At 35.2% G+C, this 17,011-nt stretch overlaps 1 protein-coding gene across 3 annotated transcripts in view; it reads left to right on the forward strand.

Moving 5' to 3' along the window:
• LOC140148620 (putative complexin-1) overlaps nt 1–17,011 on the forward strand; it is a 95,910-nt gene that overhangs the window by 36,135 nt on the left and 42,764 nt on the right. For all 3 annotated transcript variants that reach the window (XM_072170635.1, XM_072170634.1, XM_072170636.1), the window contains 2 exons: nt 3,978–4,135; nt 13,118–13,247. In XM_072170635.1, coding sequence (XP_072026736.1) covers nt 3,978–4,135; nt 13,118–13,247 — 288 coding nt within the window. The remainder of the gene's footprint in view (nt 1–3,977; nt 4,136–13,117; nt 13,248–17,011) is intronic.

The following is a 17,011-nucleotide window of genomic DNA, read 5'->3' on the forward strand; positions in this document are numbered from 1 at the left end:
ACTGTGGATGATATGTCCCCATCTCCCAAATCATGGCACCTGCCTGTGTTTCCGGGACATGTATAAAATAGCGGGTTAAACTGGTAGAATAAATTGCTTCTGCTCTGACTGTGGTGTAGGGTTGCTTATATATGCTGTAGTGTACCTGCAGGGTTGTTTTAGACAAAAAGTCAGATGTATTCCCAGTCACAAGAAATCCCCGTCTTCCTACTCAACAACACTAAGCTATGTGCACGTGGGCTTGAATATTGAAAAACAAAGGATAGGATCGATATAATGTCTTAGGAAAGAAACTACATCAATTGCATCGGAATGATTTTGAAGTTCAAAGATCATTTCTAAGAAGAGTAGAAGATAACATGCAATTACATGCACTAGGATCAAAAACATGCTCATCTGAAGGACACAGTTTATTAACCTCTATATGTTTCTACATTTATAAGGTGACCTTTGAATATATTGGGTACAAAAACTCATACTCAAAACCTTTATGTCAAATTTTGAGTACATGATTCTTGACTGGAGGTCACTGAACTGTGGTACTGAAATGAGAGTATTGACACATAGTATGCAATAATAGAATAAGTGTCACAGATAACATGCCTACATCTTTAGCTATCTTTAGCTTTTTGATCATAGAATCACATGCCCTGTTAACCCTTTCCATGCAGGTGTAGACTAAAAATCCTAGGAATTCAGAATTTTACATTGTCATGGCCATTATTGAAATCGGCATGAAAAATATATTAAAATGAATACAAACAAGCCTAGTATTGGTTCAGTGGTTCTTGGGATTCCTCTTTGATATATTGAGAAAATATCTTAAAACTTGGGACTTTTAATGTTGAAATGTATGTGCAGCATGCAGAGCATTAAGTAACGCTTTAAGTTAAAAGCAAGCATTATTGACACAATGTACGAAATGTCCTATTGCTATTGATCCATTGTAGCCATTAATGTTAAATTATGTAGTATCACAAAAGATCCAATGTTCAATTTTGAAACCAATTTATGATAAGCTTCTTCAAAACTCCCTTGACATCATTGATACTATGGAAGTAGAAACCCATCTGCTTTGACAAACCCATATATCATTTCAATATTAATTTGCAATGATATTCCATTACATAAATGCCATTGATATCAACATCACGTTCAATGCATACTTCAGTGGATTAAAAGATGACTTAAGCATAGACTTTACTATGTAATGGGTTAACTCCTTCCATTTCCTCCTCTATTTTGTTGTGCTTCCTTATCCTTTTCCTATTTATATTTTATTCTTCCTCATTTTATTTCATCACAAGATTTGAGTTTCTTTCTCCATTTGCTTCTCCCTTAATTCTTCCTCCACTGCATGTTCTAGAATTTCTTCCTCATTGTTCAGGTTTTTCTTCCCCCATTTTCTTTCCCTCCTCTTTCTCCTACTGCTTGAGTCACTTCTCCTTCAGCCCATTCTTAACTCTCTTCACGCGGGTGTTGACTGGAGACGACATGTTTCAAAAAAAATTTTAAATCCAAAAATTTCAGAAATGTAAATTTTCCTGACCATATTTGGAATCAGCATGAAAAATGCATTAAAATGAGTACAAACAAGCCTAGTATTGGTTCAGTAGTTCTTAAGATAGCTCTTGATAATTTGAAAAATATTTCAAAACTTGAACTTTTTCCGTTGAAGCGCATGGCTAGCATGCAGAGCATTAAGCATATTGATGTAGCTTAAATATAAAGAAAAAATAGAATAGGTTTACACATTTTTTATTAATAAATGAAAAACTATGTTGTAAATACAAACATGCAATTATTATATGCAAATTGAAAGCTCAACCTATTTTGCTCTTATAAAATCTGTATTCCATATAAATTCCAATTGGGAAGACCCACACACAAACTTACATCCAAGCTATGCATAATGCTGTTGAAAAATGTTTTGGTTGACAAATTGTTTGCCCTCCAGGATGCATACATAACCAACATAAGATAGAAACTTGCTTCATCTGTTTCCATTTTAGGGGCACACTGCAATGACAATTTGTATGCATAGATTCAGAACTCACACTGAATGTAAATTTACATGCTATCTAGAGATACCAGTCCTCTAAAGACTGTTGTTTATTTGGGTCACTCACCTAAAAATAACACAACATTATAAAGATCATGATAGATTGGACATCCATATTTCATATGTAGTTACATCTTTTCTTTCTTAGGTGTGGCAGTTTACCCGTATAAAAAAATGGATATATTTAGGACAAATAAGTGTCACAGATTTCAAATTACCCATTCATACAGCGTTCGAAATAGGGCCGGTCAGCCGGCCATTGGCCTGTAACTTTTTGGCTTGGCCGGTAACTTTTCTGACTAGCAGTGTAGTTGCAGGCCTGGCTGGCCGGTAACTTTTTAGTTACAGGCCCGGCTGGCCTGTAACTTTTTGAGGCATATTTCTAACACTGCATTCATATATATTTGTAATTATGAATCTTTTGATGGATATTAGTCCACAAACATATCAAGATTTAATATTTCCTATATTTGTGATGCAGTGAAGCATATTAGGCTGATAGCGATCAAATATTTTGGTTACAGTTCATTATTCCAAAGGGTCGTTATTCTGAAAGGTCATTACTCCAAAGATTTGTTAATTCCAATGGGCCAATACTCTGAAGGTTTGTTATTCTGAAGGGTCAATACTCAGAAGGCTTACTCCGAAAGGTCATTACTCCAAATTTACGGTAAGGATCATTATTCTGAAGGATTGCCATACTAAAATTCAGAGTAATGACCCTACCTTCAGTGTAATGACCCTTTGAAGTAATGAACCTTTGGAGTAATGAACCTTAGTGAAATAATGAGTCTTATTTTAAATTTGGAGTAATAATTCTTCAGAATAACAAACCTCCAAAATAATGACTCTTTGGAATAACTGTCCTTCAGAATAATGACACAACCCTAATATCTGTTCCTTTTTAAACCACACATTGTGAAAACCACATTTTACTAAAACCACCATCAAAATCATTTGATTCAAAGATGCGTAAGATCATGTTTTCCAACATCCAGCTCAGTATATGCTGAGTCAGACTGCACTTAACACAATGATAAATTAATACCTTGTGAGTATGCAAAAATATCAATGAAAGATGGCATCAAACCATTTGTCAGACAGGTTTACAATAGAATTGCAATTCATATTGGATCCTCTGTTGTGAACACTTTGTTAAGCAAACAAATAACTAAGTTGCATTTGGTACCGGTTTCAGTACTTTTTCATATAAACTGCAGTGCCTTGAAATCTGTTGAATTTTATAATTTTGCCTTTATCTGTATACTTTTCATGAAGAGCTATACAATATGTTGTACATCACAATAAGGTATATATGAAGTCATCCTGGATTACAAGAACCCTCAACTTGTCTGTTCCGTATACTGTGTTACAAGAAATTCGAAATACATATCTCAAACTAAATCTCATAAAATGTGTTCATCTTGTCAAAGTATTTCTCTCAGTCATCTGGATATGCATGAAACAGCTCACCACAACCTGTGGGGTAATTAACACTTGAACTTTGTATCTATGTATCTTCTCTGTGACCAAGGGACTTCTGCGGTAAACTACCTTTCACTTTTCTAACCTCAATTTTCTCTAAAACTTTTACCACTGGGAGAGAGAATTTTGTGGCATCTTGTTCAGCATTTTTGTAAATTAAAGTAAATGCAGTGTCTACTATGCAATTTATTTTCAGATGACATCAGAAATACTGTGAGTTTCTGGTATTTTTTTTACAATTTTATCAGTTACATGAATATTTTGGAAATTAATATTGCATAGACATGTCAAAGTGAAATTGAGAATGAATGTATAATTTGTGGTAATATAGTTGTTACTATAAAACCTGGAAAGTCAGATGAAAGTTGGTTAATGCATGAAATAATGTTACAATATATTGACTTGTTTAAATGGTTTTATAATGCAACAGGTGCTATAGGAGGTGAAGATGGTGGTGGTAATGAAGATGCAGCAGAAGAGGCAAGACTTATTGAGGAAGCAAGACAAGAACAGGAAGCAGAACGCAAAGCAAAACATGAAAAGATGGAAGAAGAGAGGGAAAAGGAAAGACAGAGAATACGAGACAAGGTAGGTTTTACCAACATCTAGGTGTTAGCTGCCTACTAGGGAGTTTAAAATATTTGTTGCTGTGGCCTTCATTTAGTAATTAGATCTATTTCCAAGTTGAATAAACCTTAACAACAACTATTGTTAAAGGCATTAATTTTGCTTGTCTCAGGAGCAACCTTCCTGTCCAAAAATAATATAGGTCAACAGTTTGCTAGCTAGGACATTGGAAGGATGCATGGTACATTCTATGTAACATGTTTCTTACCAATTCTGTTGGACTATTCCATTTAAAATCCACACTACCCCTGTGAAAGATGGTCAAAATATCTTCCTTGGGGTGAGTATATGAATAGAAATTGGTATAGTTAAATTAAGGGTGGGGGTATGAACGTTTGGATTTATTGTGGGACATGAGAGCACTTCAGACATATCAAATTGCATTCTGAATACGAAGAATGTCCTTCTGATATCAAATAATTTTGATTTTTTGAAATTCGCAATGTAATACACATTTTATGGCAAATGATTGAAAATTGATATTTTTGATTTTTAACAGTACTCGAAGTAAACTTTATAAATCTGATGATTTATACTTAAAGTGTATGTAGGTTGGATGAAAAGCCGACGGTCAATTGAAAATTTTAACCTTTCATATTGAAGATATGGAATTTTTTCCCAAAACACCAAAAAAAATTAGGTCTTTTTGGGAAAAAAAATCCATATCTTCAATATGAAAGGTCAAAATTTTCAATTGATCGTCGGCTTTTCTTCCCAGTTACATACACTTTAAGAATGTGTCATTAGATTTATAACATTTACTTCGAGGACTGTTATATATCAAAAATGTGAAAAATATCAAATTTTAATAATTTATCATAAAATTTGTATTATATCGTGAATTTCAAAAAAAATGAAAATTATTTGATATCAGAAAGACATTCTTCGTATTCAGAATGCAATTCGATATATCTGATGTGCTCTCATGTCCCACAAAATATACTGTCGAAACGCTCATTCCAGATCCCTTAACCACACCAAAATTAGGAAAAATAGGGTGGTTTCTAAGTTATTTTCAACACACCTAATGGAATTTGAAATTCTTACATATTGTATAGTGTTGTATAGTGTTGAGTGAATTATTGTAGGTTCAGAATACTTGGATGGCTAGTACGAGGTGCACAATTTGGCACCCAATTTTGATAGTAATCCGCAAGTTTTGGTGCTGCGGTAAACTTATACCCTGTTGAAATGGTTGGTTAAAATTTCTGATAATCTTTGGTCCCTTTGTACAAATGAGCAAATCTCACTTTTTTGGCAAATACACTTCAGGTACACTTTGCTGAATTGGGACACATATAAACTGAGCTCAAAAAGAAACTTATAATTTTTCACAAGGTCATCTCTTAAAATCCTGTCCATCAAAATGAACCAAAATTACACACATGTTTTCTTCAATACTCTACTCTAAACACATGTCAGTAAGGGTCGGTTCATAGTGCATATTCGAGGCGAATATTCGACGAATACTTTTTTGTGTGACGCCAAAATATATAATGCAACGAATAAAATATGAGTTGGATCGGATTAAATATCGCTCAACTGATAGCGAAATACTATTGATTTATATGAAAGGCTCGAGGTCACCTGAATATCGTTCGAGGAACGATGATTTCAAAAATCCCCAATGATTTTGACATGCTCTCAAGACTGCAAACCCGATTCTGCCATTTTTTAATTCGCGGACCTATTTTCTCAATAATTATAAAAATGCGACTTTTTTTGTAAAAATGCGACGAATTTATGTATAGGCTTTAGGCTTTCCACTCTTTCTGATTAATAAGTCTAAAGACCAGCCCAACTGTATTTTACCGGAACTCATTAGGGTTACACAAATGGCGCATTGATTTAGTGGTGTGCCCCTTATTAGTGCGGTACAAGCGTACCCATTTTTATATGATATGAAAGTAAGGGACTATTAAGGCGTCCAGGAAAAGGAAAATGCCTGGCAGGCAATAGCATTCCAATGCTGTAGTGATGATATAAAGTAATGTTTTATGCAAAATTATGATATTTAGGCTTACAAACATAACCTAAATGTACAAGTGAATGTTTCCATATTAACGTAGCTCTATTTAAATCGACTGATGCAGGAAAAAAGTCTAACTCCAAATTCAGATTTATGCCTCCATCCCGGTTCTAAAGACATTAGCCAGCGCCGAGATGGTCGCTCTGCACATTGCTCTGAGAATTTTATCATGTTTTGTCGAATGTTTTTTGACTTTTAATATATATATTTGCATTATGAACATAGTATTATACTCATAGATCGTGATGAGGTCTCCGACGATACAATATTTGACTGTATTTTGCTGCATTTTGAGTACATTTGTACCAACTTACAACGCTGGTTTGCTACTGTGTGAGGATACTACACGTAGTAGCATAGCATCATACACTGACCATATTGATTCACGACGAACTATTTCACGCTTGAATTACGCGCTGGTGATGAATACGCTTTTCACTATGGGACATGATGGCGATCATTTCACAACGTATAGTAGTGATTTGCTTTATGCATTGTCTACACATGGGCAAGCGGGCTGTCATTTAACTGACTAAACTTGCAATCATCTTGGTTCGTTGGGATTACTACGTTCTCCTTGTGATACTCATTGTTCCACCAATGTTACCAGTGTTTCACAGAACATCCAACGGAATACACGGAAACGATGGCAGAGACGTGGGCACCGAGGGGGACGTAAATGGACAAGAGGAATACCAGTGTTAACAACAGTACGAAACAACACATGGGAACAACCTGTTTCAGGCGTAGGTGTAAATTTCTCGAATTTGTGCCAGATCAAGACTCACAAAGGTAATCCGATGCACGTAACAATGTTAATATCAAACTTTGGAATGCCAGATCGGTTGGAAACAAGACAATCAATATCGTTGATAATATCCTTCAGAATGACGTGGATATTATGGTAATTACCGAGTCCTGGTTAGCGTGATGATGATCAGGTAGTAATAGGCTAACTCAAACCTTCTGGATATACATGCGCTAACTTTCCACGTAAAACTGATGGAAATCATGGTGGTATTTGTGTAATACATAAAAGTAGTATAAAACTTGAAAATAAACCCACTGGTTTGGACACACACAACTTTGAGCATGCTAGACTTGTTGACAAAATCACTGGTATAGGCCTTGTAATAGTCTATAGGCCTCCACCGTCTAAAGAAAATAAGTTAAAAACCAGTGAGTACCTTACAGAAATGGATGATTTTGTTCGTGAAATTTACATCACTCCCACAAAAACTGTGCTCTTAGGAGATTTTAATATTCATGTGGACCAAGTTACAAAGTCTGACACAGTACACTTTATGGATTCATTAAATTCTGTTGGTGTGCACCAATTTGTTTCTGGCCCTACCCACATCAAGGGCCATACTTTAGATTTGCTTATTGCTAGACCTGATGATAATTTAGTGAAAAGCTGTGTCGTTCTTCCAAGCTTAGGTTCAGATCATTTTGTTGTAGATTGTTATATCAATTGCTGCAAACCACCACCTCAAAAATCTGTCAAATCTGTGCGTAATTACAAACAAATGGACAAAGACTCATTCAAACAGGCTCTATCACAAAAATTGGACACACACAACCCAAATGGGGATGTAAATGGTCGTCTTGAGTTTCTTACCTCATCACTAACAGAGGTGTTGGATGACCATGCACCATCAAAAACTTAAGCGTCCGATCCATTAGAGATCGCTCCCCTTGGTACAATACAGAAATACATACTGAGCGTCGAGTTAGGCGTAAACTTGAGCGAAAATGGCGTAAACATAAAACTATGGACAATCACGATGAGTACTTAGAACAACACACAAAGGTAAATAAGCTAATTCAAAATGCTAAAGAGGTTCATTATAAGAACACCCTGGCCACAGCTGATAGTAAGAGCATGTATAGAACATTAAACCAGCTGTTAAACAATGGTTCTAAAGTGTTACCAATTTCAGATTCGCCACAAGAACTAAGTGATAAATTGGCTAATTTCTTTGTTGAAAAAATAGGTAAGATCAGAAAAAAGCTTGATGCTGAAGTTGAAACAGAACAAGAGTGCATACAGGAGAACCCAACTTTTCAGGAATACACACAAGAGAGTGGTAATCAAGTATACACACAGGTGAACCAATTTCAGCAATTTGAGCCAGTCACTGAAGAACAAGTAAATAAGATCATAGGTGGACTATCAAACAAATGTTGTGTTTTAGATCCAATCCCCATGTGGCTCCTCAAAGAAAATATTGAATCTATCTTGCCTGTACTTACTGATATTGTAAATGAATCTCTTGCCAGTGGAATTTTCCCAAGTGTGCTTCCAGTGAGGCAGTGGTGTCGCCAATTTTAAAAAAGCCATCACTGGACCCCAACAGCTTGAAAAATTATCGTCCAGTGTCTAACATTTGCTATTTCTCAAAGATCATTGAAAGAATTGTTGCTGATCAAATCAATAAACACCTGAGTGCTAACCAACTATATGAGCAGTTTCAGTCGGCGATAAGCCGCAAACACAGCACAGAAACGGCACTACTTCGTGTAAAGAACGACATTTTAGCTGAAATTGATAATCACCGGGTTGTATTGTTGGTATTATTAGATCTTTCTTCAGCGTTCGACACTGTTGACTATGACATTTTATTTCACCGGCTTCAAGACACTTTTCACATTTCTGGTACCGTTTTACATTGGATTCAAAATTACCTCCAAAATCGCACTTTTCAAGCGTGACTGTGGAAAATGATTTTTCTGCTCCTCAGCCCGTCGAGTTTGGTGTTCCTCAAGGATCCGTGTTGGGCCCGCAATTATTTAGTATGTATACATATACCTTGGGACACATCATAAGAAAGCATGGCATCAGATACCATATATATGCTGATGACACACAGATGTACGTTTCTTTTGACCCGCGTGTACCTGGTGATGACGAACGTGCTCTTTCTAGACTGTCTAAGTGTATTGACGACGTAAAATGTTGGATGACAAGCAATAAATTACAACTAAATGAACAGAAAACTGAGTTTTTCGTCACATCAACTTCCTACAAATTAAGCAATTTACCTGAGCTTAAACTCAAGATTGGAGATGCAGAAATTGCCGCTTCACCCACTGTAAAGAACCTTGGTGTTACTTTTGACACAACTATGTCCATGTCCAAGCATGTCAGTGATATGTGTCGCTCTATTAACTTCCATCTCAGGAACATGTTTAGAATACGTCGGTACATTGATTTTGACTGTTGTAACCATCTTGCCAGGTCGCTGATCACCTCTCGTTTGGACTATGCCAATGCTTTGCTGTACGGGGTCAAAAGCAGAGACCTTAAACGTATCCAGTCGCTTCAAAACAGAGCGGCTCGTTTGGTGTTCGTGTTCCCGAGACCAGAATGCGGAAGTTCTATTGTCTGATCTGCACTGGCTGCCGGTGAATGACAGGATTTTGTTTAAAACATGCTCTATGTGTACAAGTGTCTTAACCATGAAGCTCCGCCATACCTTTCTGACTGTCTGTGCAAACGCGTACCTGGAAGGGAAGGTATGAGATCTGGACATGATTCTACACGACTGTACGAGCCGCGAACCAACTTAGTAACTGCGGGTGATCGGTCATTCCAGGCTTTTGCTCCAAGGGAATGGAATAAGCTGCCGATCACCCTCGTGAATCAATTTCTGTGTCAAGTTTTAAAGGGAAATTAAAACCCACCTTTTCCCACGCTTTTTAGTTTGTGTATGACACCACTGCCCACACGCTTTTAAAATTTTGATGTGTATTTTATGTATAGGCTTTTTAATTGCCTATTTTAAATTTGTCTTAATTTTGTTTTTAATAACTATGCTGCTTATATTCTTGTGTTTTTAAAAATGTATTAATATGTATTATGCTTGTATTATGTATATGCGCTGTGATCGCTAGAAATGGCGCTTAATAAATGCCTTTGTAATAATAATTTGTAATAATTCAGAAGATGATTTAAGCACTTCCCACCACGTCACTGTGTTGACTTGCGGTTAGCACAGCTGTGTGAGTGAACATGACACCACTGCTCGCACATTGCATTGACGGGCATGGTTAAATTTGAATTTGGACTGATATATTAAAATAAAAATATTACAATAAAAACCCATTCAAAATGCTAGCCGATTTCACATTTTATGTTACCTACAGAAGGTGTGAATTATCCTTTATGCATACGATCACTTTTGTTCTGAAATCGACCAAGTAATAATGACACACGCACAATATTCTTAAACAACATCTTTTGCACAGAATTCAATGGGATTTGAAAAGTAAAGTGGCAGTTGAAAAGCTTTGAAACTCTAGTGATAACACGTTTGCAGTGCATGATGGGGCTTCCTTAAATCATCCTCTGACCCTGGTTTTACATACATAATTTTTGGCCCCAGTTCTAGGTCCCCATATGCATCTGCCCCTGGCAGAGGATGTGTGAGGGTCTGGGGGTGGTAAATCATTGGTTATTGATATAAAATGCGTTTGCCACGGAGGTTCACCCATTTTGTCATCTTTTCCGCACTAGCGGAATTCTTGACGTTTTGGGGGCACCTATAAACAATGTTATTTTGGGCGGAATAAAGATGTAATGCGTTCAGTCAAATTCATAATTATAATTAATAAAATAGGCAAAATAAGTAACATGTAGGAATGGATATATAGCGCTTTGCAATGAATATCTTCATAAACTATGCAGAACAACCAAAACCACGAGCGTTGGTACCCTATCATTACGTGTTCTTTATAAAAAAAAAATTCTTGTTTATTTCTATAATTTGTGAATCAGGCATTAAAACACACTTAGGCCCTAGCAATGTAGGCCTACACAAGTTCGGAACGAGACTTTTTTCTTTTGACGCGTATTTCGGTCGAATACCAAAATTGATTGCTCAATGAATCGTGAAATGAGAGCAATACTACTTTGATGATACCGATCTCAAGTGGATATCAGCCAATGAAAAAAGTATTTACCGGAAATATATGTGTGGGAGTTGAATTTTGTTGAACTCGACAGATATATATTTGGTGGGTCACCGTTGGTAGTCTCATATATAACACTTGTGAGGGCTGTCATATTTGTCGTCGCTTCAATCATATCTTATGATATTTATTTATTTATTTATTTATTTATTTATTTATTTATTTATTTATTTATTTATTTATTTATTTATTTATTTATTTATTTATTTATTTATTTATTTATTTATTTATTTATTTATTTATTTATTTATTTATTTATTTATTTATTTATTTATTTATTTATTTATTTATTTATTTATTTATTTATTTATTTATTTATTTATTTATTTATTGACTAATTTATTTATTTTTTATTTATTTATTTACCGGTATCTATTAGCTTCTATTGCCTCATTCATTTCTTGATTTGCTTTGCAGTTGAAACCTGCAAGAAGGTATGGGTCAACCTCCGCGCCGGTTACAGGCAGGTCGTAAATGCCCCGAAAAGCAAATCTTTTTGACTCTCAGGGCGTAACCAGACCTGACCTTCCGGGGGCAAGATTGAAAAATTTCCCAATTTCTGATCAAAAGTTTTAGTATTTATGTTCGAGAGAAAGCTTCGCTTGCCATGAAGCGTTAAATGGGTGGAGTCGGTGGGGTCCAGGGCAAAGCCCAGGCGGGTCAAGGGGCTGAGCGCCATGAAGCTCCTGGTTTTTGGCATATTAGAAAATATCAGTGTTTCAGAGTACAAATTTCACAATGAAAGTAGTAGGCCTATAGATCTTCTTCTCTCTTTCTTTCCCTTTTCTCTTCTCCTTGAGTCCCTTCCCCTTTCCTGTTCTCCTTCCCCTTTTCTTCCCTCTTTTTCTTTTCTTCTTTCTTCTTCCCTCTTTCTTCCCTCTTTTTTCCCTTCTTTCTTTCCCCTTCCTCTTCCCTCTTTTTTCTTCCGAGGCTCTTTTTCTCTCTTTCCCCCTTCCCAATTTTTGACTCTTCTTCCAGGTTTTTTGTGTCCGGGGCAGCTTGCACCCCCGGCCCCCACTGGTTACGCCACTACTCCTATTTAGACCCATTTATACAGACATTAAATCATGACAATAGTTAAATGGAGTTTACCTCTCATGATTTTATTAACTTCATTAAAGAAATTCTCTAAATTTTGCTTACCTTGGTCAACGGGCAATACTTGTTAACAGTCGGGCAACGCTGTGAATTGTAGAAATATATCTTTCTCCGGTTCATAGTTTTATATTCGAAGCCGCATATATTTTGGCGCCCAAAACGTATTGAAGTCGAATATTCGCCTTGAATATTCACTTTGAACCAGCCTTAACCAATCGGTTATCCAACTGACACAACAGCAAAATGCACTGACATGGAACAGCTTCCTGGACCACATTCACAGTCCAATAATTGGCACCCAGCAAAAGAAATCTGAAAAAATGAGTACAAGATCCTTACACATTCCCAAAGAGTAAGTGGAATAGTGTGGAACAAGACCTGTTTCTTGAAGAAAGTGTGTGAAAAGAAAAAAACAGCACCATTTCATCATCTGTGCCAGGATCTTGTATGCATACTCACAGATTTTTTGTGCTGGGTGCCAAATGTTGGGCTGTGAAGGTGGTCCAGGAAGCTGTTCCGTGTCGGTGCTTTTTGCTGTTGTGTCAGTTGGACAACTGCTTGGTTACTGACATGTGTATTGAGTAGAGTATTGAAGTAATCCTGGGTGTGATTTTGATTGACAGTATTTTAAGATATGACTTTGTGATTCACAAGTTGTGAAAAATTATAAGTTTCTTTTTGAGCTCAGTTTATATGTGCACCACAAAATGAATGCACACTGCAGCTTAAGAAATAATGCAGTTCAACTAATTGAATGCATAATGAATAGTAAACAGCATTGTGTAATTTTGAAACAAACCTTGTTAACAGTCACGGTATAATATGTTGTTTTTGTAATGCAGTATGGACTGAAAAAGAAAGAAGAATTGCAAATGGGTTTGCCAGAACCTGGTGCTGATGGTCGGATATCCAGAAAGAAAAAGACGCCAGAGGAGATGAAAGCAGAAATGGATGCAGGCGACGAAGAAGAAGGTATCTTCGAAACATTATGTTATCGCTGTTTCACAATGTAGTCTAGGTTGTGCCATCCAAACCCCCTGTGTATTTTCTTAACCAATAAAAACGGTTTCTTGCTTTTCTTGCATTTGTGAGTTGCATGGAGATTCTCACCACTATTTGATTATATATGTATATTGATTATTGGCAAATAATGATCAGTGATGTTAATTGTGTTTCCCCCAGTGTTTGTACAAGTGACTATACTGTGAATTGTTTTGGGTCAAAATGACAAATGAATATATGATGAGGGAACTTACAATCTTATTCTGATCAAGTTCATATGATGAAAATCAATTTCAGATTTGTTAAATTTGATTAAAAATGTGCAAGCTTTCTTGTATAGATTCAAGACCACACACAGGAAGAAAAGATACAAGATTAGGTATTTTTTACGTGGCTGGTATTTGCAAACAATTGAAATTAATGAGAAGGTTCGTGTAATTAATTAGGGTGTGGTCTTGTTGCAATTGAAGCAAGAATATGGTTTTTAGATGCTCCATTATGTACAAAAGTTGTAGTTAATAAAATAGCATTTTGGCTATATGTAATTAAGTAGTAAATTAGTCAAGTTTGAAAGATTACACATGTATATATGTTTATCATTTTCACCCTGTATATGAAGTGTATTCCTGTGTATTACCATTAATGTTCAACGTAAGCATCTACCCCAGTAATCTTTGTCCTTACTACCTTTGACTTAAAGGATTATTATAATATTTTCTAAAGTTCTTTGTGTTTTGTACCTTTGTGGAAATATTAAGTTAACCTTATATTATCACTGTCTTTCGATCAGACCTCTTTCAAGTCAAATGTTTCTAATAATTTGTATGTGATAAAACTATTTGTTATGTTGATTTATATAAGTTGTTTAATATTAAACCAAAAAGAATTTGTTCTAAAACATGGTGCTGTAAAAAGTCAGACATTATAATTAAAAGTGTATCAAATTTCTTAACTTGAAGATTATTTTGGATTTGCGACTGAGTAAAAAATGAACTTAATCTAATTAATCATTAAAAAAGACTGAGATCAAAATAAAGTCAGGAAATTTGGTAAAAATGACTGCAAATGATTTTTTAAGAAAGCATTGTATTGGCCATGTAAAATACCCGCAGACAAGAAGGAGTCCATTGACTCATTGATTTTACCTGCTTCAGGGATATTTTCTTGTCGACCTGTCCCGACACCATCTCTGGCAAATTGATTCTAGCAATGTGATATCAACTTACGCCAGGTCATCAGACATATTCTTTACACAAGCTCATTGTAAAGTACAGAAATAATTTGTGCCTAAGACGAAGTTAACTTGAGCAAATTGCCAGTCAACAATAAAACAGGCTTTTCTGAGAACCGGATGTCTGATTTAGTGAAATCTGTTTGTTAAATGCAAAACTGATTATTAATAGTAATAGACAAGAAGAGGCTAGTCTGAGTAGCTATTGATAAATGAATAATGGTGATGAAATTAATAGTGTAATTAACAAAGTGGGCGGTGTCTGTCTGGTTTGGTTTTTATTTTAAGTTATAATAATTGAGCTATTCCATTTAAAATCCACACTACCCCTGTGGAAGATTTTGGAAATATCTGCCACAGGTGGAGTATGAATTTCAAATGGAATGAACACATTAGCAGTTCCTTTGTAACTCACCCTCCCTCAGTGGAAGATTCAGGTTGAATCTTTCTCAGAGGGTGTATGAAATTCAAATGGAGCTGCCTAATGTGCTCATTCCATTTGAAATGCATACTCCCCCTGTGCCAGATATTTCCAAAATCTTCCACAGGGGTAGTGTGGATTTTATATGGTATGGCCCAAATTTATTTGTAGCATAGTATTTGTAAATTTGTGTTTTATTAATATAGTAGTTTACAGTACCCTAGTTATGACTTTTATGTGCCTTTCCTTATTCGAAAGAACAGTGTTGAACTTGAACAAAATGGTGCACATTTCAAATTTTATAAGATATAGTATTTGTATTTATGTCACAAGGTTATTTGTAAATATTAACTTATTGTTCCAGTGCATGTACAAAATATTATGAAAAAAAATAATATTGTTTGATAATGTACAGTTCCAGATGTTGATTTGAACTTAGAAGTTTCCTGAGATAAAATAATGGTGGCCTTAATCCAAGTTGAGCCTTAATAATATAATAACCATATCTAAATTGAGCCTTATTTAAGGATGGATTTAATACTAAAATATTTTGGACTAATATAGGAGTTAAAGAACTTTAAAGAATTAACAAACCCTTAAAATATATACTAATAAGAACTTTCATGTTGTAGATAATTAAAGTATGTGATGTTTTGTTAGTATTCTATTTCATGTAATGTTGACTTGCTTTTAGCACATGAGATGAAAAAACAAAACAGTGACAACATTTCCTTTTGTACATTCTTTTAAAGATAAAAAATCAGTAAAAATGACAGTGTTCTTAAAAATGTGATGTATTCACTTGCAACAGTACATGGGTGAGAGTGAGTGAAGCTATACAGTTTGATATAACAAAGTTCAAATACCACTTAAAATGTTTCTGGAATTAGGATTTTGTTAAATATTAGAAATTCATAGATAGATATTGTGTGCTAAGAGCTGGTGTAACTACCCAGCAAACACAAAATTGTTTTAAAATGTTATAAACATGTTTTTACCATTTAAAAGACAGGGTTTGAAAACATGTTTAAAACATTTTATATGAAAACACAGCAACAACATTTTGAAAATGTTATTGCAAATTTTTTTTTTCAAAAATATTTTGTCATCACTTTTCACAAATATTTTCTGACTGTTATTAAAAACGTTTTGTAACCTTTATATAATCCGATATTTAAGCGTGTAGTAAAACATTTTTGTGTTTGCTGGGTATAAAGTGTCACGTTTATACTTCTTAGTGTTTAGATTAAACATTCTTATTCTGATTTCTAAATTATCTAAGATGAATGCAAGAAAATCACCAGTGACTCCATTTTCTTATTATCAATAATGTATTATTGAAAATCATATCCAAATTATCAGTGGTGGCACCAAGAATTTTTCTAAGGAAGGGGCAAACAATTTTTAGAGGGGGCAAAAATCCAAAATTTTCAGCATAAAAAGTGGAAATTTTCCTGATTTTTTTATATGTTAACAGGCAAAAGTAGGGGGCCCAATATTAAAATACCTCTCATACTCATCTGGTTCTACCACTGCCAATTATTTGATTTGTATTGTCTTGGGTAATCATTATAAGAGTTTTGTTGAAGTCTAATACTAATAGGTTACTTGCTAACAAGTGTCAGTAATAATCAGTGTGGTGATATGAAATAACCACTCCAACTCATCAGGTTGGTCAGCATCCAGGTCAGAATAGTCAAGACGACCTGCTAGTGGACATCAAGGGAACATCTCCTATGTTCGCCATCTAAAAGGTCAAATTGATTTATGAGTTGTCATAGCTGATCATATCTCATTATTGAACCGATAATGGTCACCCAAGACTTGAGTCTGTACTGAAGATGTCCAGACTATGTAGTGTACGAGGAAAAACGCTGCACTATCTGTCTTCTTGCATTCACATCACTTGCACATCACTGCATGCATGCATGCCTTTGGCCATAGCTAGATTTTATCCCTGTTTGATGTATTGCTAGCTTGTCAAGAATATCTTATGAATTTGTCAAGCAGCATGGTGACAACAAATGCCATGAAGTGTCCTTTGCCTTCGCTAAAGACAATGTTGCGTGTCTAGTGGTTGCA

The sequence above is a fragment of the Amphiura filiformis genome, chromosome 3, assembly GCF_039555335.1.
Source record: "Amphiura filiformis chromosome 3, Afil_fr2py, whole genome shotgun sequence".
NCBI classification, from domain to species: Eukaryota; Metazoa; Echinodermata; class Ophiuroidea; order Amphilepidida; family Amphiuridae; genus Amphiura; species Amphiura filiformis.